General features: G+C 43.2%; 1 protein-coding gene and 1 long non-coding RNA gene across 4 annotated transcripts in view; one reads left to right on the top strand and one right to left on the bottom strand.

Annotated features, from left to right (window-relative positions):
- The window catches only part of RAD51B (RAD51 paralog B), a 615,635-nt gene that overhangs the window by 160,854 nt on the left and 428,015 nt on the right, over positions 1-26,766 (bottom strand). For all 3 annotated transcript variants that reach the window (XM_069596890.1, XM_069596889.1, XM_069596888.1), the window contains exon 8: positions 12,310-12,406. In XM_069596890.1, the coding sequence (XP_069452991.1) occupies positions 12,310-12,406 (97 nt within the window). The remainder of the gene's footprint in view (positions 1-12,309; positions 12,407-26,766) is intronic.
- On the top strand, positions 40-15,717 carry LOC138443843 (uncharacterized). The gene is made up of 3 exons (XR_011258328.1): positions 40-110; positions 13,937-14,032; positions 15,254-15,717. It is a non-coding gene; the product is annotated as an uncharacterized lncRNA (long non-coding RNA).

Here is a 26,766-nt window from a genome sequence, read left to right as displayed (position 1 = left end):
ATTAATACAGTCAGTGCAGGCACATAGTTCAAGCTGACTGTACTTGGCAGGAATTTCAGAGCATACGTGATATCTCGGCGAGCACAGTGGCAGTCTCATGCTTCTTTTAGGTGAGTACTGGTCTAAAACTTTAAATCATTCTTTGATCGTCCCTCTTGTAGCTGTAGGTGTCTCATTCATTCGTTGAGTATTTATGGAGTAACTATAAGGACCAAGCACTCTTCCTGGCTCTGGAGATTCAGCAGTGAACGAAAGAGATAAGGAGGCCTCTCCTTAGGGAGCTTATATTCTAATGACCCCAGGACAGGGTTCTCTTGCTGATTTACCTTAACTTGGGGCTATCATGTCAAAGGGCAAGCTATTTTCCTTAGTTCTAGTTGGGTCTCTGAAGGAGTAAGGAGGTTCTTCCTGGCTGGAAGAGCCTGACTTTGGGCTCTGCCAGCTACTTATTCACCGATGTTGGTTTCATGAGTTCTACATTTAGAGATTTCAATCATCTATTCTATCTCTGGTCTACATCTCTCTTAGAGGCATGTCCACCTTGTCATGCAACTCAGAAGCAATTTATTTTAGTGCTTTTCCAGCCTCATTTATCTATATATTTTATAATGTTATGTTATTTTCAGGTATACAGCCAAGTGATTCAGTTACACATACATATATATCTGTTTTTCAGAGTCTTTTCCTTTATAGATTGTTACAAAATATTGAGTATAGCTCCCTGTGCTATACAGTTAAGGCCTTGTTGGTTATATATTTTATACATAGTTGTATGTCCATGTAATCCCAAATCCCTAATTTATCCTTCTCCCCTTACATTACATTTAAAAGCAAAAAAGTTTGTCTCCCTACTGCTTCACCCACTAGGGTGTCATCCATCTTCTACAGCTGAAAGAAATACTTCTGAGAAACTTAGATTCTCTGAGCTTCTTTTATGGGCCTATTAGAAAGACAGTGGAGAAAAATAAACATCAGAACTTAAAAAGGCCTCCATGTCTTCTATTAAAACATTAAGAAGCCCTCTCCAACACACACACACACACGCACACACATTTCATTTCATCCTTCAGACCCTCTCTTAAAGGAAGGAGTAATTTTGTTCCAGCATTTTGTAAATGATGGAGAGGATGTAACTGACAGATACAGAGTACTTCCTGCATACACTTCAATCTGCCAGCTGCCATCTTGGGTTCTCTGCCTTGTCTTATCTTAAGTAGGGGTAAATGATGGCTGGCCACAGGACAAACAGTCTGTGCTAACGTACCTACTGCATGTCCCTGAAGAGGAAACAACTTCTACACAGGTAAGCTTAGCCTCATATCTCCTCAGATAACAACTGTTTAGAGGAGGTAGTGAACTCTGAATAAACAGAAGAGACCTTTCTTTACCCTGAAGAGGTACTCTAGGGCTGACAGTGGGCATAAAGAAAATTAGATCAGAGAGGAGCCAGATCTGGAACTAGAAATAAAATGTTTTCAAATATTTAAAAAGAAAAACAGTATGTTGGATTTAACACATTGACTAGCAATAGGGATGTAACACTAAAACTTTGGTCTAAAAGAAGATGATTTTGAGAATGAATATGACTGAAGGCCATTGACAAAGGTACACAGACTTCCGTGTTTACAAGCAAACTTGACAAAAATATCAGCTCAGATGGACACAGTTGTTTAACTAGATGCTATGGCTGGGGACTCCATAAGTACTTCCTTCTGAAGGAATCTGCCCTTCCCACATAACCCCTTATAAGAGGAAAATGCCCCTTATCCATGGACCCAACAGAATGGATGGGTGTACTGGCTGAGTTCTTTACCATATGAGTTCTTGGCCATGGCTGATTGGACCAAAAGATAACCCAGCCACAGAATTAGCAGGTGTGAAAAGGTAAATTGGGCTGATCAGCTCAAATGGTCCATGGTCAGTGCCATGGAAAGATGAGACAGATAGAAGAAAAATGAAGACAGTGTCCCAAGTTTCAACCTTTCCAGTTTCCAAGAAATCTGGACTGTATTTTGCTTTCTATTTGTACGTAGCCATGAGAATGCCAACACATCCTTACAGAAGAACTTAGTGGATGAAAATTTAAGTTCTAAAGCCAGACTCTCTGAGTCGGAATCCTGGCTCTGCCAGTAACGGTGTCACTTTCCGAGGACTCAGTTCCTCCATCTAGAAAATGGGTGATGATTACCATCGGCCTCAGAGGGTTGTTGTGAGTATTGAATGTGATTGTGGATGTACAATGCCAGGCACACAAAAACATGGATCAGTGAATGGTAGCGACAGTTATTAGTAGACCTGAGGGTTTTTTTAAGTAAACTTGAGTGGCTTTCTGTTTCTTGCTAACAAAAGAGGCCTGAAACATTCTAGTAAATACTGTCTCCCAGATGTGAGGCAAAGCCCGAAGAAAACTCCACTGTGACCCAGTGAAGGCATGTGGCTGCCAGGAGTCTAATGATACACCTTCTGCATGCCTGTCTCCTCTCTTAGGGTACTGTCTCCTTCAGAGCTCAGATAGAGATGCTTTTATCTTGGTATTTCTGTGCCTAACATGGATAAAAGACTCAATGCAAAAAGAGTGTTTCTCAAAGTTCCCATCACTTCATGGCAAACAGATTTTTTTCCCCCTGGGCTCCCAAATCACTGCAGACAGTGACTGTAGCCATGAAACTAAAAGACACTTGCTCCTTGGAAAGAAACCTACAAAGCAGAGAAATCACTTTGCCGATAAAGGTCCATATAGTCAAAGCTATGGTTTATCCAGTAGTCATGTATGGATGTGAGAGCTGGACCATAAAGAAGGCTGAGTGCTAAAGAATTGATGCTTTTGCACTGTGGTGCTACAGGAGACTCTTGAAAGTCTCTTGGACTGCAAGGAGATCAAACCAGTCCATCCTAAAGGAAAGGAACCTGAATATTCATTTGGCAGGACTGATGCTGAAGCTGAAACTCCAATCCTTTGGCCACCTGATGCAAAGAGCTGACTCTTTGGAAAAGACCCTGATGCTGGGAAAGATAGAAGGAGGGAGGAGAAGGGGACGACAGAGGATGAGATGGTTGGATGGCATCACAGACTCAATGGATATGAGTTTGAGCAAACTCTAGGAGATAGTGAAGGACCAGGAAGCTTGGGGAGCTGCAGTCCATGGGGTCGTAAAGAGCCGGACATGACTGAGCAACTGAACAACAACAACAACAAAGTGAGGTTCCTAGAACAGCAGTATTGACAACTCCTGAAAATGCTAGAATTACAAATTCCCTGGCCCCTCCCAAGACTGACTGAAACTTCGAGAGTGGGAGCTCAGTGGTATGTGTATTAATAACCCTCTCAGCATGATTTTAATGCACACTAAAGTTTGAGACCCACTGGAATGAGGGTTCTGTTGGGGAAACACCACGTCTTATCCTTGACTGAAGTCCTATTCTATCTGGGGATCATCCACATTTGATCTCATGGCTTAGGAAGGGGTACACAAGAAACTACGAAAGAGGATGGAGAAACATTCCCAGCCAGTCAAATAAGTCTCATCAATCATGTTAATCAGGGAGATGACATGTTGCCAATGGATCATCCTCTCATTCTTATCACGGAGGCCTCAGGGAACTCCCCACCATGGCATGCCCGATGTCCATGATTTGCACTGTCTCATCCCTTGCCTTCCTCTGCGTGCCCCCTGCACTCCCAGTCATAAGGAATGATTCTTACCTTCTTCAGATGGCCATGCTCTTGCCATTGTAGCTTTGGTAATGACCTATCCTCTATCTAGAACATCATTCTTTCATCTCTGTATCCTTACACTAAGTATAGCTCCTGGGGCATAATGGGTGTCCCATTTCCCTAAATATTTGATGAGTTCATTGTTTCCTTACTTCCAATCTCCCCATCCCTAAGCCATCTAACACATCTCATCTAGAGAATCCACAGAGTACATATTATGAACATTTTATCATAAAACCTTAATTCAGTCTGGCATTTGAAGTCTGGCCCCAATCTACTTCCAAATTCATTGCACATGACCTCCTATGTTTACCCTAAAACCCCCGGCAAATGCCCCCCTCCCAAAGTATGCTACATTTCCCTACAACAGAGATCCTGTATTTACTGAGTACCCTCCAGGAGGAGGGGATACGGGAGTGATCAAGACAAAGTCCCTGCCCTTGAGAAGATTATCCAAAAGCAAGGAGGCAGTCCATAAACCCATAAACAAATAAACTTATAAGGTCAGGTAGTGATAAGGGCAATGAAAAAAACAAAGCAGGCTTAGGGGATTAGAGAAGGTTGGGATGGGGGTAGTGGTTTCATCTAAGACAGAGATGTAGGAAGACCTCTCTGGGAAGATGACACTTGAGTGAGACTGAAGGTAGTGCGGCAACAGGCCAAGTGAAGCTCTGGACAAGTGCCCCAGTCAATGGGAACAGCACGCGCAAAAGGCCAGAGACAGACAGCCCAGAGTCTAAGGAACAAAGAAGTGGCTATACAGCTAGAACAGGTTTGGAGAAGGGGAGACTACTAGGAAAGAGGGCAGACAAGGCCTATTTGGAGCTTAATGCCTTAGTTCTCAGCTTTTCCTGATCTTTTCTGTGCCTCTTGAAATCCCATCCATCCTTCGAGGCCTATCTCTTCTGCCTTCTTCCCTGGACCCTTCAGTTCTCCCTTTACTGAAAGAGATGTTCCTTTCTCCCTAAATCCTGGAGCCTTTGTTTCTTACCCTACTTGTCTAAAGCACTGCACACATCCTACCTAAATACTGTTCTTTAGAATGACTCTCAAACTGCACCATAAATATCTCAAGGACAGGGACCATATCTTGGTCATTTCTGGATTGTAACATGAATACAGGAAATATAGTGCATAAAGTAGGGGCTCCACACTCATGAAATCATAAGGTTGGAAGTCACTGAAAGGTCTCCTCACCTAGCCAAAACAGGTATTTTTAAAAAATTTTTTTGGAGGGACCAAGGCTCTAAACCATGCTAATATATGCAGGAATGCAGCTAATGCCCAGGAAAAGTCAGTCTGACTGAATGAAATACTGTTTAATCTAACTGGTATTTATCAACCGGTTTATCAGAAAAAGGAAGAAAAGCAAAGCCATCAGAGATCCAAACCTAGGGCACAGCCGAGCTGGACTGTCTATTCTAGGGCCAGACCACCTTACCAGACCTTGTTACAATCCTTCCCAAATCCTAGTAAACACCACCAATGCACTCTAAATGTTTTTCATGCCACATAACAGCACAAACTAAGTTATCCCCTGGCACCACTCCTAGAAACCAAACATACTTTTCTTAAGATTGCTGACCTAGGCGCATCTCATCTTTGGTATAGAACTCTTTTCAATGATGGTAAACAAGGATCTCTTCTCAGAGACTCCTAATCGGTAGCCCTCCAGGATCACACCTCTTCTTGACATCCCATTCTCTGGGTCTTCGGCCCCTCTATCTCTGTAATTGAAGCAATTGGCAAAACTGGCTTTGGTGTTCTCGTCCCTTCTGCCTTCATGACACTGAAGGAACATGTGTAGATCTGGGAAATGAGCCTATAAATCCTAAATAGTGAAGAGGTCTGAGGGTGAGGGGAAAAGACTTTCACAACATTTAACCCTGCTCTCCCATGAACCACCTCAAAGACTTCTTCCCTAAGAAAACTTTCAGCTCTCATCTCATTTGATCTTAAAGTACCTCCTGCCTCAAACACGTCTCTCTGGCAAACTCTCTAGCAAAACAGAGCTCCTGATCAAGAAGTGCTTCCTGGGGGTTGACTTCACTGTTCCTTTCTCCATTTGATCCCTCGGCTATGGTTGTATTGCCCCTGGCCTCGCTGCTGAAAAATCCTCAACAAGTTCCTCTCCCTTGTGAGACTGACAGCTTTTCAGATGTTTATAGGCTGTGCCCAGTCCACTCTCAACTCTGGCAGCCCCCACCTCATGTAGCATTTAGGTTTCCTTTGGTGGCTCAGAGGTTAAAGCGTCTGCCTGCAGTGCAGGAGATCTGGGTTTGATCCCTGGGTCGGGAAGATCCCCTGGAGAAGGAAATGGCAACCCACCCCAGTATTCTTGCCTGGAGAATCCCATGGACACAGGAGCCTGGTGGGCTACAGTCCACGGGGTCGCAGAGTCAGACACGACTGAGCGACTTCACTTTCACTTTAGTTAAATACTACAGGGTTTGGGTAGAGTTTCAATCTTCTAAGTTTTCTCTATAAATTAGACATTTCATAGCACCTGAATCATTGCTAGAAGTGGTATATACCCAGCTAAGGACCCTGGATGTTTGACTACTAGAGGAAGCATAGCACAGGTAGGTGTGTGTCCCCTCGTAACCAAAAGCATGTGAAGTTGTATGTGTTGATCCACGTCTGCGGCTTTAGAATCAAAAATTGAAAGGTCACTAGGACACGTACATTTTTGCCCCCAACTCTCTCCTAAGCGGCAGCAGTGTGCAAACCTAGGATCTCAGGAGAGGAGCTCTGACTTTGGTTCTGGCACCATCACCTCTCATTTGCTGTGGGGCCTTTGGGCAACACCCTTCTCGCCTTCATGCTTCACTTGCTTGAGACAGATCAAATGATTCATCACATTAAGACATTTTTAAATACTATGGAAATGCTAATGCTCACATGTTGATCGTCCTTGTTAATATTAGCCTTGCAGTCACATGGAGACACTTCATGTTTTCAAAGTGCTAATTATAACCAACCTGCACCATGACCCCGAGAGGTGCATTTTTAACGCTGCTTCAGCCCACACTCATTTTGCCCAGGGTCCTATCTAAATGAACAATGAGTGTGGGATTGGACTGTGCAGAGCCTTGGAGCCAAAGCGTGGACAGAGTCTTACTAACTTGACCAATCCACCCCAAAGTTTGTGGTTAATGGATTACAAATTTGGGTAATGCTGGACAATAAATTACTACTATAATAATAAAGCTGAAAGTACACACAATTTAAGCAGAAACACCAGTGTTTTTTATCGGAAATGAAAGAAACCATTGATCATAGCAACTGTCTGAGATTAGCAGGGAGCCACATTTTCAAACATCCTGCAGTAAATCCAGAGCAGATCCAGCTGGAAAGCAAGAGTGGAAATAAAACTTGAAAATTCATACCATGCTTTGAAGTCTGCCTCTTTCACAACCACGAGTCCCTGGTTTGTCCCAACCACTCCGAGCTGTTCTTGCGTGTTGAATTTATTTTAAAAGAGACACAAGACACACACTTGCATATAATCTATCAAATGGACTCCAGGTTTTTGCAAGGATGGTTTGCTAGGGAATATGAATCCCAAAATACTTTCTTGTGCACATGGAATCAGCCATCAATTCAATTGGAATAGAAAGGCTTCCAATACTAAAACTAGAAATCATTCTTAGTCCTAGTAAATAATACTTTTTCTCTTGTGTTCTTTCCTTGACCCAGCCAGACACTTTAAATTTTTAGTTTTTAAGGCTATTATCTACCAAAACTATTACTACAGATAAGAGGATATTAACATGCCACCCTACGCTCCTGAAATGGACATGTCACCCCACTGGAGTGAATGCTATCCCAAAACATTATCAAAGGAAGGAAAGCCAATGATCTAAGTTGAAGAGAGCTTCAGTCTTGCACAGGGTCCCCAGTCACCGTACATCAGGCTCAACTACCAACTCTGCCTGGATAGACAGAGACTCAGGAAGCCCTTCTGCTCAAATTCCAGGTGACTTCAGAATAGGACATGGATGGTGTCTTAGGCCAGCTGGACTGTTAGAGCCTTTCTTCACTGATCACTAGAGGCAAAAAGGATGTTCTCTGTGACTGAAATCCCATCATCCTTACACCTTCAATGACCTCCAGGAAGAAATATCAAGGGCATCTAAGAAATATATCCTTGGCCACAGAACAGTCACAATAGTCTAGTGAGTAACCAGACACTGAACTTCGTAATAACCTACACGCTTGAGTTTCCATCAGCAGAAAAAAACACGGAAGAAGAAAATACTTTGACTCACAGTGCCTGGTCAAGAACAATGCAGATCATAAAGTCAAAAATCCTGATTTCTGCCCTTGGGTTCACAATACAACTTTGGTCAGTTTGCATAAGCCTCGACCAGTCCATTCTCCCACTTGAAAGAAAGAACATTTGTAAAAGGCAGGCTGAAAACTGACAAGCACATGTACACACGTGAGGAGTTATTTTAACTAAATAGGGAAAATTTGCCTTCGAATGCCTTCTCAGCGCACACAGCTTATGAGCAGAAGCAATGTCAGGAGAGTTCTTTGGGGGTCACTTCTCCCTTCGTTGGCTTCCCCAGCATGGGAGCTGGATAATTTACCTGGGGAATGAATCCTCGAAGGGAATCAGACCATGGACCCTAGTAGTGAACGTGGGTCTACATAATCCAAGCACAAATTTAATAAGGAAAAAAAAAACCCCAGCAACACAAAAACAAAGAACTCTCAACTTTACAAACACTGGGAGGGCAACAGCTGGTCAGCCGAGATTAAAGGAGCGTGAGAGAACACCTCCCATCTCCTGCCTTCTCCTCCCCCATTGAGGTCCCTGCAGCCAGCCAGGGCTCCCTTTTACAGCCCTGTGCAGATGACCTTGTTCCGGCTAAGATAGGAGCTCTTTTGATCTCAGCAGGGGGAAGCTCTGGGCCCGCAGCTGGCAGATATTAATAGTACAGGATCCGCTGGTGTGGAAGAGATCTCTCAGTTGGGCCAGGTCACTCATATTCCCTGCTCTGCGTCAGAGCAGAAGGGACTTCATCTCTGCACATCAGCCCCTGCTGGGTACTTCTCTCGGGTCAACTCGGATCATTTTCTCACTGGCTGCTCTCGGCTGCTTGTTCTCACCCTACAACTGTTTTCAAGGGAGTGCTGTTCTAAGCTGTACCCTCTGCTCTGCAGCTGAAATCCATACAGGACAGGGTAAACCCTGGACTCAGCCCATCACAGTGTGCTCCTCACTCTCACTGGCTCGTACACTTCTTGTGTACACGTTTGCATGGGAGAGAGGCAGCAAGAGCAAGGGACAGACAAACCCAGAAATGTTTACAGGGAAAGTGACAGCAGGATGGGGAGAGGGAGCTGTTAGAGGTATGCCGATGTATCAGTGCTAGCATTTCCAAAGATCCGCCCCATTATGCTTAATCTAGGACGACAAGGTCACTCTTCCCACCCTGTAAATCAGAATGTTAAAACCCCATCAACGAGTGAAGGCCCCTGACCTTCAGACCCACATCACAATCTAATAATGTTAAAACTAGAAAAGACTTCAGCCATCTTATATTCATCCAATCTGTCATTTAACAGAAAAAAACTGAGGCCCGAAGTAATTAAAAGAGCTGCTCAAGCTCACAGAGCACAAGGGCAAAGCCGACACAATGAATGCTTACAACAGCAGCAAAGCAATTCATACATTTTAATCATAGCAACATTAATAAACACTGTGATATAGGTGAATAGGTATAAATATTCTAGGAAATTTATTATTTTTTTCCTTCACTGGTAAAGAACTTCAGAAAAAAAAATTCCATAGACTCTTTATCTGCTTTGCTATGCAAGGAAAAGGCCAAAAACATCAATTGCTTCCATTCTCCCTTGGGTTTCACATTAAGAAAAAGTTGTCTCGGAACGAGCTTGTAACTGTCCCTTTGCCATGAACATGGCTTTAAACCATTTTCTTAAAGCGTTTACACTGGAGCTCCAAAGCAATTTCCTTTGTATCTGTTTTGCTCCTCCTCTTTGCTTGAGATAAACCAGGAAGCCAGGACAAAGAGAAGTACTCTTGCTTATTGGTTTTCAAATGAGGAAACAAGATATTCTCTCGTGGTCTCCTCCTAGGAACTGAATAAATGTGTGTGTCTGTGTGTAATTATTATAATAACAATTTTTAGTCACATTCATAGGTGATTCCCATGGTTAACCGTTGTTACAAAGCATTTACTATGGTATTGGTTCAGCATTTATTTACTGCCTACTCTGTGCCTAGACACACTCATTGGAAAAGACTCTGATGCTGGGAGGGATTGGGGGCAGGAGGAGAAGGGGACGACCGAGGATGAGATGGCTGGATGGCATCACTGACTCGATGGACGTGAGCTGAGTGAACTCGGGGAGTTGGTGATGGACAGGGAGGCCTGGCGTGCTGCGATTCATGGGGTTGCAAAGAGTCGGACACGACTGAGCGACTGAACTGAACTGAACTGTGCCTAGACGATCTTCCCAGGTGGTACAATGGTAAACAAAACACCTGCCAATGCAGGAGATGCAGAGATGCGGCTTCAGTCCCTGGGTTGGGAAGATCCCCTGGAGAAGGAAATGGCAACCCACTCTAGTATTCTTGCCTGGAAAATTCCATGGACAGAGGGGCCTAGTGGGCTGCAGTCCATGGGTTCGTAAAGAGTTGGACACGACTGAGCGACTGAGCACACACACACACACACACACACATACACACACACTGTGGCTAAAACCTTGCTGGTCACTCAGCAAAGTTTTTAATCCACAACATGGATTAAAAAAAGAATACAAGAAAGCCTGTGTCCTTAAAATATCTGCCAATTCGGTAGGGAAACCATGAAAAGTTAAATTATATTTAAAGGTCTTTTAAAGATCTATCTTACTGACCAGGTAGAGGGACCACAGAGGAGGAAGAGAGTGAGACCAAGGCAGCCTGGAAGAGGCAAGGAGGTTTTGTGGAAGAGGCGGTCTTTAAATAATTCTCGAAGGAGTGGGAGGATTTGGGAGGAAAAGAAGAGGTAGAAGTAAAAAGGGGGATGGTGTTCTAGAAGCTGTCTGTGCAGAGCACAAAGGCAGGGGTCGGGAGAGCCGGCAGAAGGGCACACACTTGCTAGAGGAGCTTCCCAGAGGCTGAATACGAAGGAAAGGACAGACCACCAAGAATTAAGAAGTATCAACCTAACTGATCCACACAAAAGGAAAGGAAAAAACCCAATTTTCAGTATGTGTTGATTTCCATGGTGTAAATACTTCCACCCTGGTTGATTCAAAGCTAACAAGCCACAAATTCCTGAATATTTTAAAATCAGCTTGTTGATTTTTGCCCATTCTCAGGAAATGGGCTACAGTAATTTCAAGATTCAAGAGTAGGAGAATGACACAATAAAAGGAAGCCAGAAATGGGGAAGTGGGTGTATGTGGTAGAGGCTGGAATTGGGAAGGTCATTATAGAATTCATTAAAATAATCCAATTGTGAGTTTTTAGTAAGTCAGTGTATTGCTCACAATATAACTCATAAGAGGTGACAGGTATGTTTGGAAAGATAAAATCCAGTAAATTTGATGATGAAAGGAGTATATGGAGGGAAGGATGATAGGGGGTGATTCAGCTTTTTAGCCCAGGAGACGGGAGAATGAAAGGCATCACTGAGTGTGGAAATAGGGTACACAGAACATTTTACACTCTTTAGAAGTAATTCATTTTCATCCTGAAAAACACCACCAAGAAGCAGGGATGTAGTCCTTGCCATCTGGGGGACCGTAAACCAAGGCCAATCCATGGAAAACCACCTGGGCAGTTAGGAGCCCTAGAGGTCCCATATATTCCATCGTGAATAATTCTCAGAAAATGGAAAAGCGCAGAGGGGCCTGAAACAGCTACGTTCATCCACCCAGGCCCACAGCCTTTTACCCTAAAAGAAATCAGACTGCGACTAGCAGAACTCAGAAATGTCAAGTAAGAACTTTCAATAAAACTAGAAACCACCCACTGGCTCAGTGGTGTAATTCCCCTAGCTACGTAAACCAGAGCCAGTCTGACCTTTGCTAGCATGGGAGGGTGGATAAAATTTGCAGATTTACCTACATGGAGAGTTTTTTTCTTAATCTTTCTGTAAAGCTGATTGGGAATGCCACATCTCTAATACGTGATACTAGTGCATACATTTAGATCGCCCCAAAGTACCCAGTTTAAAAAAAACGTTAAATTGCTGTGGGACCATGGGTAAAGCCAACATTGGAGCATCAGTCTCAAAAACAAAGTCATTAAGCAGTTTACCAGCTCTTGTACTAAAGACCCAAAAGAAACTGTAGAGGAGTGAGGCCTTAGGTGGTGGTGAAGATGCCTGTGAAGATGCTCCACTCAAGTGAAAAAGGAAGTTCACTTGTAGAGACAGGATAAGAGATTCTACAAATATAAGGAATCAGATGCCAGGAAAGGTGGCCAAGACTCCATCGCCAGGCTCTGGCTTGGTTCACTGGCCAGCACCTAATAGCTGTGTGTCTCAGTTCTCAACGGGAGGCAGAGAGGTGGTGGTGGGGCTGTAAGTCAGTGTCAAGTTTCAGCTCCTCTAGGACAGATCTCTTACCTTCAGACAGGGACAAATCATCAGCTGGAGACACCAGGTCTGCCTGAGAAGCTAGGGCTCCGCTCAGATGGGTTGTAATCTGATTCGTCAAGATAACCTGTGAACAGACAAGGAGAAGGTGGAGGGAAGGGAGAAGAGAGAAGACCAAATTAATTATTAGAGCTATCAAAAGGCAGACTGTGGTTTAGGGGAAGACTGCTAAGTACGCAGGTAGGAAAACCCCAGCTCTGACTTTCATCAATTTTATCTTGAGGCCAGAATATCTGGCAAAGTCTCCAGGTCATTCAAATCACAGAAAACCCAGGAAACAGACTCACTTTTTTTTTTTTTTTCAGCTTAAACTATTTATCAATTCTTTCTAAATGCTGAGCAAATTGGGACAGAGAGGTATTGTCATATCAGCTGAATAATATTAACACAAGGCCAACCAGAGAATGAAAATGCATATGTGCACATTTTATCATTTTTAAGATTATATCCACAACATACAATATCACAGTGCTGAAGAGTAGCAATGATTTAACATCTGAATGCCTGGGGCTTCTTTCCTTGTTAACGTGAAAATCAGAATTTTCTTTCCAAATTTGTGAAATTGGAATAAAACTCATCTCTAAAGGACTAGCACTCTTCTTCTTTTAAACAAGTTGAATTCTAACAAAAGAATTTCTTAGTCTCACTACATATTTAAAACACAAATGAACAGAATCTGACCTATACAAAATAAAGTTCATAACATTTAAAATTCCTAGAAAGAACTCTAAAATTACTTAATTAACATGGTTTATTTCCACACAATAATTTAATATGTGGTTCTATCAAGAAATTATTCTTTTCCTTAAAAACTCTCATTTATAAAATTTACTCTATTGTTTATAAAGCTAAAGAACAAAACACAGACTGTCTCTTGGAAAACTGCAGCCCGACTAATGCCACGATCAGTTCCCCAGATTTGGGTGTTCCCATCATGGGCACATTGGTGAGCCATTTTGGTCCCTCTTCTGAAAAACTAGGCATTTGGTGCCTGGAATACGCATCTGGCCAGACTGTCTTGGTCTGTCCCAAGGGTCAGCTATGGTTTTGTTGCCATCCTGATTGGAGTAGAAATGGAAATCGTCTCCATTCTTAGTTGTCCAGCTTTTCAGCTGCACCTTTGTTGCTGTCTCTTGAATGGACCAATGACACGTTATAAATCCTATGCCAGTGGCAGCTTAATTGGGGGCGGAGAGGGCAGCAGGATGGCAAGGTCAGGTAAAGAAATGAAGTACTCTATTAGCAAAGACAGCCTGTCCAAGGTCTTTGTGTGTCAACAAGGCTCGTGTAAGTCCCCAGTTTCTCCGCAGCGATGATCTGCAGATATCTACCAGATATTGTATTTGCCATAATATGTATAAAACATAATAACGTATCTGCCAGATATTGCAGTATTCCACTGAGTGCTTGGTAATCTTTTCCCTCCTATTCATTTGTATTGCTCATTTTCATCTGGATGGGTAAGAATCACATATGATAAGTCTTTCAATTAAAATGTCTGGAAATGGTCAAATAATAGCCTGCTCTTTTATGAAACAATATTCATATTTAGGAGCAAGAGTAAGAAATTATGTTCATTTTCCTCTTTATTTTATAGGGTATGAGCTTTGGAGTTCAATAGAACTGGGTTCAAATTCTGACACTGTGAACCCTGGGAAAGTTACTAAAATCTTCGAACTTCATCTATTCATAGGTAAAATAACACCTATCTTATAGAATCTTTATGAGAATTGAATGAGATAATCAATAACCAATGCAAGGTATTAAATACAGGGTCTGGTACATGATATATATCCAGTAAATGTAAGCCATTGTTGTTGCTGCAATTTCCTTCAGAAGGGTGTTATATAGGCTAATAAATTATTAATAAAGCATATGCCACATGCTTCAGATATTAGATCTAGTAACAACATGAAATCACAATTTTCTACATCAAGATCAGCACCTGATCATTTCTGCCAATCTTAGTCCTTCCAAAGCTTTCTTTAGTTGCAAAGAATTATGTAAAAATCTCAGTAAGAAAAAGATAGTAATTTTTAAAGCAAAGCCAGCAACAAACTGATATTGTTCTGAGTTCTACATAATTTGTCTACTAATGAAGAAAATAATGTATCTGCCTGTCATCGTCTTTTTAAAAAAGTGAAGCTTCAAGAGAGCTAAATGTGTAAGCTCTAGGTTTTAGGGAATTCTTCTAAAAGATGGCTTGGTGAAAATGACTAAAACACTAGTGATACAGTAACAAGAAAAAAAGTTACTAAATACTGACCATGCAGAGCATGTTACTAAGTACCCGGGGGAAAATAAAGAAATGAAGGCTTGGTGTGTCTTTGAGAAACTACGTAAGTTAAAAGTAAAACATTTACTAAGGTATTCAGACCACTTATTCTCAATTGCATTATTATTTCCCTGGTCCTACAATGGAAACGAGCACCTAGATGATGTTTTTATTATACATAGCTAGTAAAAATGATACCTTGCCAAGCCTAAAAGCAAACTACAGATGTGCCTCCAAAGATACCCACCCCCACCGCCACTTCCAATGAAAGAGTAGATAGCGAAGAAAACATTTTCACTCTCCAATGGCAAAAGAACAAGTGCTTCCATGGTTTTGATAATAATCCACTCCCTTTTTACTCTGAGTCTGAAAGCCAAATTGCTGAAGGGATACACAACAACCAAACTTGGGAGGGTGCTCTTACTGAAATGTTGTGATTTGCTAAGTCTGTGATCAGCAAAATGATAGAATGGAAACCTTTCCAAACAGCACCGCTTACAAATAATCATGACTTGGGTGGAAGCCTATGGATGCGCTGTCCTCTGAGGCAACCTGGAGTCATGAAAATGACACTCCTAAAATAACTTATCAAATATTATTACATGTTATGAACAGAGTCTTAACACTGTCTGCTTTCAGAAAATGAGTTTTGATACTGACACTTCAGAGGGGCTTTCCTGCTGCTTTGCTCTGCTGAAAAGATGAAGCCTTCTCACACTTGGTCCTGAATTTGTGCAAGAGTGCTGTGTACATGATGAGGTGGAGAAGTTTGGAGTCAGACAGATCTGAGTTCAGATCCTGGATTCCACCACTTACTGTGTGACGATGGGCAAGCGTCACAACTTCTTAATCACAGAGTTCTGAAGATTAAGCTGAATAATGCTCATAAAGTCCTGAGGATAGTGCCTGGCCAGCAGGAAATGCTTAAACGTCAACTTCCATCATTGTCTTTAGTTATCTTTTGCTAACTTTATACCTGGCTTGTTTAGACAGAAAATCTATGCCTGATTCCCTTTTGTACAATCTATAGTACACTGATGACAAAGAACAAATATTGGTTGGTGATATGCTAAAAAAGCAATAAAAATTTAAATGAAAGTGCATGCTATTTTTGCCATTTCTCTAAAAATATGACTAGTTGGAAACATATAACAGTCCCTCTTCCTGCTACTACCATCAATTTCAAATCCAAAGGCTACAGTGAGACTCTTGAACTAAGGAGAAATTTTGCTTTTAGGTTTTTTTTTTTTTTATGGTTGTGATTACATCTTTACATCTGAAGCCAGGAGGAAATGGAACTCAGCTTAAAGTCTACTCTTCAGACCATAGAAGATGATCTACTTACTGGGAGAAATAGGCAGGCCTATACAATGTATAAGGTAACTACTTACTAAACTCCATTCAGCGTTAAATAAGGAGAGATCAATTTCTCCCAAGACTTCCTTGCAACAACAGCTGGTTATAGGATGTTTCAGGTACACATGAAAGGAACTGACTTCTCAGATCATGTCATATACACTTGGAGTCTCATTTTTAGTGCTCCCCTCCCCAGGCAAAATAAAGGGGTTCCATAAGTTTGCCCTTGGGTTCTAAGTTTCCCTTGCATCACCCACCTTCTCTAAATGCATCCTATTCAACCCTTGTGTGTCCTGAAGTTGAACAGCTAAGCTCAATTCAAGGGAACAGTGAAGCTTCCTAAGGAAGAAGTTTCAGAGTACAGATTTATAAAAAACCTAATAGCTCCTGCCTTCATAGAGAGTAGGACTTCTCTCATAAGCTTGCGAGGAGATGGAAAGACATGAACCATTTAAAGACAAGAAGAACTAATAAGGCAGACAGGTGGGAATGAATGTCATTTTTGTCAGAAGGCAGAAGGTCCTGGGGAAGAAAATCCAGCCAACAGGCAAACGAAAGCATGACTCCCTTCCAGTAAGTAGCAAAAACGTAGCTTACGAAAGGAAATACCTAGAGATAAGCAGGTAGGACTTCCCAATTGTCTCAGTGGTAAAGAATCCAAGGCAGGAGATGTAGGTATGATTTCTCGGTTGAGAAGATCCCCTGGAGAAGGAAATGGGAACCCACTTCAGTGTTCTTGCCTGAAAAATCCCATGGACAGAGGAGCCTGGTGGGCTACAGTCTGTGGGGTTGCAAAGAGTTGGACACAACTGAGAGGCTGAACAACAACAAAGCAGGTAGGGGTAGGATGAGCTGGTCAGAAGCATCAGCCCCCAGGGCCAGGGAACTGGTGAGCTGGAGTCTGCTGACCCTCCACCAGTCTCTGTGTCCAGTGTGGACCGTCTGCCTTCAGTGGGCACATCTTTCTTCGGCTACACTAGGACAAGACTAATCTAGGCTATACCTACACCCTACTCATGCCTCCCGCTCCTGGTCCTGCCTTATGGGGCCTCTGTATGTGTCTAGTTTGTATGTACCTAACCTGATCCACCCTACACTGAAGTATGAAAGAATTATCTTTGTGGGGACCTTCATTAGCAGCCACTCAGTATAGTCCAGCCCACTGAGTACTAGAAAGTGATGGAGAGAAGAAAGAGTGGGACAGTGCTGGAGAAATCAGAGCAGGAAATTGTCAGGCCTAAAAGTCCAGCCTTTGAAAAAGAGGCTCTTTTTATTTGACTCTTAGGAGGCAACAAAGAGTGATTGTGAGGTCAACCAGGAGTAGAATAAGTTGGAATGGGATATCTGGCCCCGTTTGGTTCAGCAGAAGAGAGATTCATGATCAACGAGACGGTAGCTCAACATCTGTAAGTCGGATATTTTTAAGGACCTAAGAATACGGCACATGCCCTCATTTAGCTTTCTGTGTGGGCAGGTGAGAGGCAAACTTTTTAATCCCTTCTTTTCAGAGAGTGAACTAGAGTCATTGGCCTGAGATTAATAGTTCAGATAAGAAAGGGGGTCTGCAGGCCTCCCTGCCCACTCTCCCTCCCAAGACAGCACTGGGCAGAGGAGAAGAGAGAGAACAACTCTCAGCCCACAGCCATGGACAGGTCCAGGCCTTGAATCCGGGTCACCAGAATCTGATCTAATAAAAGTAATGAACAAAGGGTCTAACATCTATTTTTTTAATATAAATTTATTTATTTTAATTGGAGGCTAATTACTTTACAATATTGTATTGGTTTTGCCATACATCAACATGAATCTGCCACGGGTGTACACGTTTTCCCCATCCTGAACCCCCTTCCCACCTCCCTCCCCATACCATCCCTCTGGGTCATCCCAGTACACCAGACCTGAGCATCCTGTATCATGCATCAAACCTGGACTGGCGATTCGTTTCACATATGATATTATACATGTTTCAACATTTAGAAATACATTAAAAGATTATGAAAATGCTACACTGACTGGTTCCAAATAGGAAAAGGAGTACATCAAGGCTGTGTATTGTCACCCTGCTTATTTAACTTCTATGCAGAGTACATCATGAGAAATGCTGGGTTGGAAGAAATACAAGCTGGAATCAAGATTGCCGGGAGAAATAATCAATAACCTCAGATATGCAGATGACACCATCCTTATGGCAGAAAATGAAGAGGAACTAAAAAGCCTCTTGATGAAAGTGAAAGAGGAGAGTGAAAAAGTTGGCTTAAAGCTCAACATTCAGAAAATGAAGATCATGGCATCCGGTCCCATCACTTCATGGGAAATAGATGGGGAAACAGTGGAAACAGTGTCAGACTTTATTTTGGGGGGCTCCAAAATCACTGCAGATGGTGATTGCAGCCATGAAATTAAAAAACACTTACTCCTTGGAAGGAAAGTTGTGACCAACATAGATAGCATATTGAAAAGCAGAGATATTATTTTGCCAACAAAGGTCTGTCTAGTCAAGGCTATGGTTTTTCTAGTGGTCATGTATGGATGTGAGAGTTGGACTGTGAAGAAAGCTGAGCACCAAAGAATTGATGCTTTTGAACTGTGGTGTTGGAGAAGACTCTTTAGAGTCCCTTGGACTGTGAGGAGATCCAACCAGTCCATCCTAAAGGAGATCAGTCCTGGGTGTTCATTGGAAGGAATGATGCTAAAGCTGAAACTCCAATACTCTGGCCACCTCATGGGAAGAGTTGACTCTTTGGAAAAGACCCTGATGCTGGGAGGGATTGGGGGCAGGAGGAGAAGGGGACAACCGAGGATGAGATGGCTGGATGGCATCACCAACTCGATGGACATGAGTTTGAGTGAACTCCGGGAGTTGGTGATGGACAGGGAGGTGTTGGTGCTGTGATTCATGGGGTCGCAAAGAGTCAGACACGACTGAGCGACTGAACTAAACTGAACTGAACACTGTGACAAGTCCAGTCTTGTGGCAAGAGTGCTTTCAGACTCTGATGCTAATAAATAACCATAAACCAAGTAAAGCTCAGACTTCTGTGAGAGGGCTAAGCATCTGAGGCAATCCTAGCCAAATTCTGCCAGTCTTTTTAGTGGCTTTCAGTGACTTCAGACGCATTTATGTGGCTTGTCATTTCCAAAACCCATAGGAGGCTTGAACACTAACGCTCTTCATGTTCATGGTGCAACAAAATTTGAGGAGTTGTCTGGGCTAGAGGGAGCTTCCTTGGTGGCTCAGCTGGTAAAGAACCTGACTGTCAATGCAGGAGACACAAGAGATATAGGTTCAGTCCCTAAATGGGGATAATCCCCTGGAGTAGGAAATGGCAACCCACTCCAGTATTCTTACCCAGAAAACTCCATAGACAGAGGAGCCTGGCAGGGTATAGTCCACAGGGTCACAAAGGGTCGGACACAACTGAAAACACACACACATACACACTGGTCTAGAGGAATCATCGGGCAATGTCAGGCATCTTGCGGGTATTTCTATACCCATAAGGATACCAGCTTTGCTCTCCTGCTCACTCTCTGCCAGAAACCTGCTATAACATAGCAGAGAAGCAGAGAAGTTTCAAGATCACTTTAACTGTGCCTGAAGAGCTAGGCGCAGTGAAGGTCCTGATATTCACAGAACCCAAAAGAACAGGCAGCCCCCTGGATAAACTGGGCAGCCGGAGAAAGGACATCAGCTGATGAGAAAGAGAGACTTCAGGACTAACTCTGCTCCCAAACTGCTTGCCTGATGCCAAATCTAGCACTCTCAAAATGACCAAGCTCTAAACTAAAATGGCACAGAAGTTTTTTAGAAGAATATAGATACATACATATATGGGTATAACCAAGGGATTCCCAGGTGGTGCTAATGGTAAAGAACCCGACTGCCAATGCAGGAGACAGTTTGATCACTGGGTCGGGAAGATCCCCTGGAGTAGGGCATGGCAACCCACTCCAGTACTCTTGCCTCGAAAATCGCATGGATAGAGGAGTCTGGCGGGCTATAGTCCATAGCACTGCAGAGTTGGACATGACTGAAGCAACTTAGCATGCACACACACAAACATACACACACGTATAACCAAATCACACTTTGCTATACACTTGAAACACAATACTGCTGCTGCTGCTGCTAAGTCGCTTCAGTCATGTCTGACTCTATGCAACTCCACAGTCAACACACTAACACAATATTATAAAGCAACTATACTTTGATTAAGAAAAATAAAGGGACTATAGCCAAACCTTTCCCCAAATATGAAACAAATATGACAGGGCTCTGGTTTGATTCCTGTCAAACCAGGGCTCCGGTTTGAAGCCTGTATTTATTATTTTTATATTAAACACAACCTATCTGCTTAAGGTACCCTTTTTAAAAATATTACTTTTGGTATCTGGAATGATCCGAATTCCCAGGTATGACTGTGACGGAGCCTTACTATCTAAACACAGGCCTTGATTCAGTCAGAAATCCTGAATTTTCATCCTGACTTGGTTAAGGGTTACTGAATGCCTTGCTCTTAAGGAGACAGAGGATGGAATTTTCCTGTGAGAAACTGTTAAGGTTCGTTGAGTCCTTTCATCACCAAGGCTTGAGAGAAAGGCCCTGGAGTGGTTTTCACCATCCTCTCCTCTTGCCTCCCAACCATGACAGTGTCTGCCCCAACCGGCCTGATGAATAGGAGCTAAGAGTAAGAGGGAGACTGTGGGGGGTGGGGGGAGGCGAGAGAAGCCCAAGAAGAGAGAGGGGGTGCTCTGAGTACAGCGTGGGAACCGGGTAAGCCCCCCTAAAAGCAGATCCTAAAAGCAGACTCAAGCCTCTCCTCTGACGATTCCCCGCCCCCTCCCTTCCCATCACTTCCAGCTTTGAAAGGAGATATCCAAAATTTGAGGAAAAGTCAGACCAAATATTTTGGAGTTTGAGCGTCACAAATCTGGTTTTACTATTCACTGGCTTAGTTTTGCCAAGCTCTGGAAAATTATAAATCATTTCATTATGGAAAAAAAAATCATTTTTCTTTAGCTTCAGCCCAGAGAATATCAACTGTCAGCTCTAGAATAAAGAACTGATAGGGTTTTAGTATTCCAGCCTGCTATTTCCATCTTGAAGTTCTGTGACAACTGTTCTCTGGGAAAATCTGAAAGGCTATGGGGGATTTTCCTGTAGAAATATTTGTGGTAAAAGGACCAAACTGAACTTTGGCTCGACGAAAAGATTACTGTGTGAGTTAGGAAGGCTGCCTTTTAGTTTTGGCACTGTCCCTAACCTGCTGTGCAGTGTCCCTAACCTGCTGTGCAATGTTGGGAAAGGCTCCGAACCTCTCTGTACCTAAAAGTGAGTCCATAAAAGACGTGAAGAAAAGAATGTATCATGATTGTAATGGCAGCCCACTATGAAAAGGTTTCACACCACATCGGTACTAGTGTTGTACTTAATATTTCACCACTATCCTTGGTTCTCATCATGTCTAACCTTAGGAAATCCATCCTACATAGAACCAATTGGCAGAGTCTGAGGAAGAGAGGAAGGGAAAAAAGAATAAGGGAGACAACTTTAAATAATTCTGTGTTTATGCTGAGAATATTTTCAATCTTGATAAAATCCACATTTCCAATAGTAGACCTGGGGGTGGGGGGAAATCTCTGTTGCAGATTTCACTGTGATTTTCACAGGTAGAGCTAGTATGGGGAGTCCCTAAAGAAGATACTGGCTCAGTATAAGGCAACACAGACAAGAACAAAACAGAATCTTCTCATCCTTGCACAAACACACATTCAGTCAGTCACAAAGGGATTGATGATGTACTGCTTACACTCTGTTGCAGCCACTGCCTTGACCACCAAGTTTAGAGAAAATGCACTGAGGCAAGTACCATGTCTGCCATTTGGCCAAAATAAACACACGAGCAGACAGGGCTGCACCACAGGGCGCTTTCCCCTTGGCCTACTTCTCCTGGGGTGCGCACACGAGAGGATGTAGTGGAAACCCTGGGCCGGCAGCTATTGTGCTGTGGACGTAGGCGTGAAGTGCTCGGGTTCCACGGTCGGCTCACTGTTCCACTGGCCCCAGCGGGGCTGAGGTTAACACGTGTTGGTTCCGGGTCTCAGATGGGGCGACAGTTGTAACGAGGCCACAAAGAACAGGCTGGGGTGCTGTTTCCACCTGCAGCAACCTCGGCGGCATCCTGTCAGCAATGTGGGGCCCACTGCAGGAAGCAACACGCACCACTGGTGAACTGCGACAGTGCGCCCACAGCGGCTCCCAATGGTGCGCACACCAACGGTGTGCAGCTCTGCAGTTAGCACGGGAGCGAAAGAGTCTCCGGAAGCCAGGGCTTGGAAAAGAACAAGGCCAACTGTCAGAAGACTCTGAGGTTCCCAGACGTGAAGAAACCTTCCTCCGCTGTACATTTCCTGTGGCCGAGTGGCTTTTGCAGGGTGTTTGGTTGGCTGTCTTCGCCCACACCCCTACTGCCCACTGAGCCCTACAGAAAGGCAGGGGAGGTGAATTTCCAACACCCCCCCGAGTTTCTGCTGACCTTTTTAGGTGTTTTGTTACTTGGTGGTGCTTTCTATTCACTTATACGCCTGGGCTCTGGGGATTCCCCTCTCTTTGATTTGCAAAGAGGATTAGAAAGACACAGTTTTGTGATCAGTCCATCACAGACGGCTGCTATTAACTGATTTCCCCTCCTTAGACTCATCTGAGATCAAGAAAACACCCCTGTTGAGTCACTTGCTCCCTGGGGGGTCAGAAAATACAGTTCTTGGGGGAGTCCAGGCTGATAAACACTGACCTGGCTATTCTCCAGGCCCCACCACGCTTACAGTGGCTTAGAGCTGGGAGAGGCTAAAGCCCAGAGGGGCCTCCAAGGAACCTCCAAAGCAGGATGAGCCAACACTGGTCTGACTCCTTGTTTCTCTATTTCACACAGGCAAATGGCAGGCTAACCAAGGGCTCTCCAAACTCAGTAAAAGGATGTGTGCATTCAGCTCTGTCTCCAGAGGGAATCTGTGGCATAAAATGGGAGCAGAGGTCACTCACTGTCTGTTCAAAAGGAGGTCAAAAGGTCTGCCTAGGAACAAATTTCCAAGGCAGCAGCCTCATCAGATATGCTCTTGAACAAAAGCTATTTATATGACATCCTCCAGGAAGGGATATTGTGTAAGGTGTTATTTAAAAACAAAAGGTGCAGGGCAGAGTAGTGGCTGGGTGCTGAAGCAATGCTGTCTGTGTCTATACTTAAGTACATGATATCAATAAAGGCAAACAGTAATCAACTTTGATTAAACAGAGTCAATTTGGGATAGACACAAGAAGAACAGGCCCAGAATAAATACATTAAAATGGTTAAATATTTACATGGTGAGGAGTAGACTTCCTTCCAAGGCAATGCCACGTAGTGGAGATCTTCCATCATGGCCAATGGTAAGCCAACGACCAATCACATGCTACAGGCCCATAAGATGGGTATCCTGGCAGGTCACACTCAATGACAAATGACAAGGAGACCCGAGTCTCCCATACCCACTCTGGTGGCTTGGGAATAGCCACCTGAAGCATGGACCCGGGAGGAAACATGAGGTGGTGTCAGGCGTCTGTGTTGCTAGAGGGGATTGGGGGGCACGGTGCTGCTGAGCTTGCCCACTGTTGTGTGAGTGTGCCATCCTGAAATTCTTATCACTTTCAGTTGCTTTCTACCATCTTGTTCACCTCGCACTTGACATCATTAACTAGTACAATCGCGCCATCTTCCACAAGCATGACACTTTTCAGATTTTTCAGAATTTGTTCACAGAACGGTCTCAGTTGACCCTCACTACCTTGGGAGGGAAGATGAAAAATAACCCAGGCAGCTGCCGTGTGTCAGAAGGGTGGCCTCGGCAGTCAGACCTCCTGAGTTTCCATCTCAGTTCCAAGACCTACTGGCTGGATAGTTTCAGGTAAGATACTTGGGCCCTCTCTGTCTTTCTTCAACTCTGTAATTCAGATAACAATCATACCTACTGTGGGGATAAATGACTTGGATACAAAGCACTTAAGACAATGCCTAATATCTAGCAGGTGCCTAAAAAATATTAGCTCTTTATTCTGTCCACTTCAATTTTCCCAGTGAAAACAATTGAGCCTTCTGACCTCTATATTCTATCTCTATATGTTTCACAGTTCACTCACTTGGACTATAGACCCCACCCCAAGTACCCTAGTCTGAAATAACCCTTTTACTCTTAAGTTTCCACCTTTCTGGGGCCAATTTAATCTTACCTCTTCCATGAGCTCTTTCCTAACTATGCAAGCTGACACTGATCTCTCAGTTCTGAACACTCCCACCCTAGAATCAGTACCAAGTAACTCAGTATGAGAATTTTTCCCTAGTTATATCACCCATGTTATTCTTATCTTTAGACCTTCAGTGTAAATGCTATGAGGTTTCATGTGTTTCTAAAGGAGGGGAGGGAAAGGCAGGGAAACTAGCATCTACTGAGCACTTCCTATGTATCAGACCGTGTACCAAGTACTTTACATACATTAGCTCATTTCATCCTCATACCCCAGTAAAGTAAACATTATTATCGTAGTTTTGAAGATGAGGAAACTGAGGTTTAGAGAAATTGAGCAATTTTCTGAGACCAAATAGTTAGCACGTGGAAGAGCCGGATTCAAACCAGATCTGTCTGGCCCTCTAGCCTACGCTGGTTCTACCACATGAAAGGCTCTCAATATGAAAACTCACAGCCTCGTGGATCTTTGTCAATTAATTTCTTCAGAGCCAGCCATTTGCTGATATAACACTGACCAAATTCTGTGCTGTTTAAAGCAAAATCACATGTAAAAGAAAACTGTACAAAACATTTGAGAATAAGACAAGCTTTCAGTGACAGGAAAAAAGCAGTCGACTGACTGCTGTCTGGCAGAGCTGGAAATATTGAGTCTTCAGGCCAGGGAGGAACCATGCTCTAGCAGGTATGGCGAGAGAAAGGACACAGACTCCTGCAGTCTATTTCTGTCTTGGCCTCTAGCCACTTTGCTAGTATTTTCACTTCTGCTCAAATGCGATGACAAGAGTTTCAGAAGAAAGGCTGCCACATAAGAGCAGAATAAGAACAGGCAGTTAGTTGGTTAAAAGTGGCAGAGCCGCAAACAACACTGAGATCTGGAGCAGTTCACAGCTGGGACAAATTCCATTTGGGCATTTGTCTTTCCAGCTTCACGTCAATTCTTAGAGAGCAGCACCGGATATGGAGCAATCCTTAAATCTAAATGATAATAATATCTATGTGGTCTTTTTTTTTTTACTCATTTTTCAAAAAAATTATAGTTGATTGACAATGTTGTGTTAGTTTCTGATGTACAGCAAAGTGATTCAGTTATATATTAACACATACACTTTTTCAGATTCTTTTCCACTATGGTTTATGTTTTAAATACCCTATAAGGGTTCTCTTTAGTTTACTGAGGATTATTCACATGAGTCATTCAAGAAGCCTGTTCTTTTCCGACTTGAAATGATGTTTGCATTTATTTTCAGACTGGTGACTCCATACAATGGCGGTGCTAAGTGAGAAATGACTGATTCTTAATACGTTTTATTATCAATTCACGAAGTGTATTAGTGCCCCTGAATCCTGGAGGCCCCAGTTTTATGGTGAAGACACAGCTGGGATGGAGATAGTAGGGAAAGAGGTTTGTTCTGGGTCTTCAAAGTGATCCAGTCAAGAGGCTAGGTCTAAAAGACTGGTGACCTTGGCAGGTTTGTGGATATTCCTACAACTCTTTAAGGGAAACTATGATCTCTCTGAAAAGAAGGGACACAGGACCTGTGGGTAGTGCTATCATTTCCACATTATCTAGAGTCCCAGTGAGTTCAGAATCCTGGAGCTGTGGGCAAGTCTCATGGAAGACTTTCTGCTCCCACGAAGGTCTGGAAGGGATCACTGCTGGGAACGGGTGTCCAGGAATGGGAGGACAAGCAAGTTTTCTTCTATCTGGTTATTTACAACACAGTGTTCCTTCTCATGGACTCCTCCTGCCCTCCCCAGGACCACACTGAAATGACTAAATCTGCCTGTTGCTCCAGTGAATCCAGTCAAATAAATAAGTCAATCCTCTTTAAGTTTGTGGTCTCAACTCCTTGTTGGTTTATTGCAAAATTAAAGGGCACACAGAGTAGAACCATCCATCAGTAACCAGCAGAGGAGTAAGCTCTTTGTAGAATGTACTGAGAAACAGGAAAGAAGATGGAAAAAATATGAAAAGAAACCTCATGAAATGGTCATTTGTTAGGAGAACAGAGGGGGAAAAATTCACATTTCACATGCAGCATCATTTTGGAAAAGTCTTATTAAAGGTTTCCTATCTCGCCAGGAGAGCAAGCACAGGAACGCAAACAAAAATCCCTCAAAACGATCTGCCTTCTATTAGTGCTGGTTTCTTGTGGGTTTTGCTGTATTCCATAGACACAGCCAGAGATCATGGGCCAAGAGGCTGGAACAGTGACTCAGCAGGCTCGGGACCAGGGGAAGGAGAGGCAATATTACTACTGTTTGTTATAGAACAAACAAACAAATATAAACTGGCTCCCTTCATCCTTCACCCCAATCTGACCTTCCCTTAGCCCTCTATTATTTAAAGCAAAAGCACCTAGTACCATGTCTTATTGGGAATTTTTAACAAATGCTATTTGATGAAGGTAGAACCTGAAAAGCAATATCTAGTCTAGGGTTGTGTCCCCAGTGGGTGCCAAATACCCCACTCAGCACCCTATTTACATAAGCTCCTCATCCTCTTTGCAATCTTA

This window comes from Ovis canadensis, chromosome 7, assembly GCF_042477335.2.
Source record: "Ovis canadensis isolate MfBH-ARS-UI-01 breed Bighorn chromosome 7, ARS-UI_OviCan_v2, whole genome shotgun sequence".
Classification (NCBI taxonomy): domain Eukaryota; kingdom Metazoa; phylum Chordata; class Mammalia; order Artiodactyla; family Bovidae; genus Ovis; species Ovis canadensis.
This window is presented reverse-complemented; position numbering and strand designations above follow the sequence as displayed.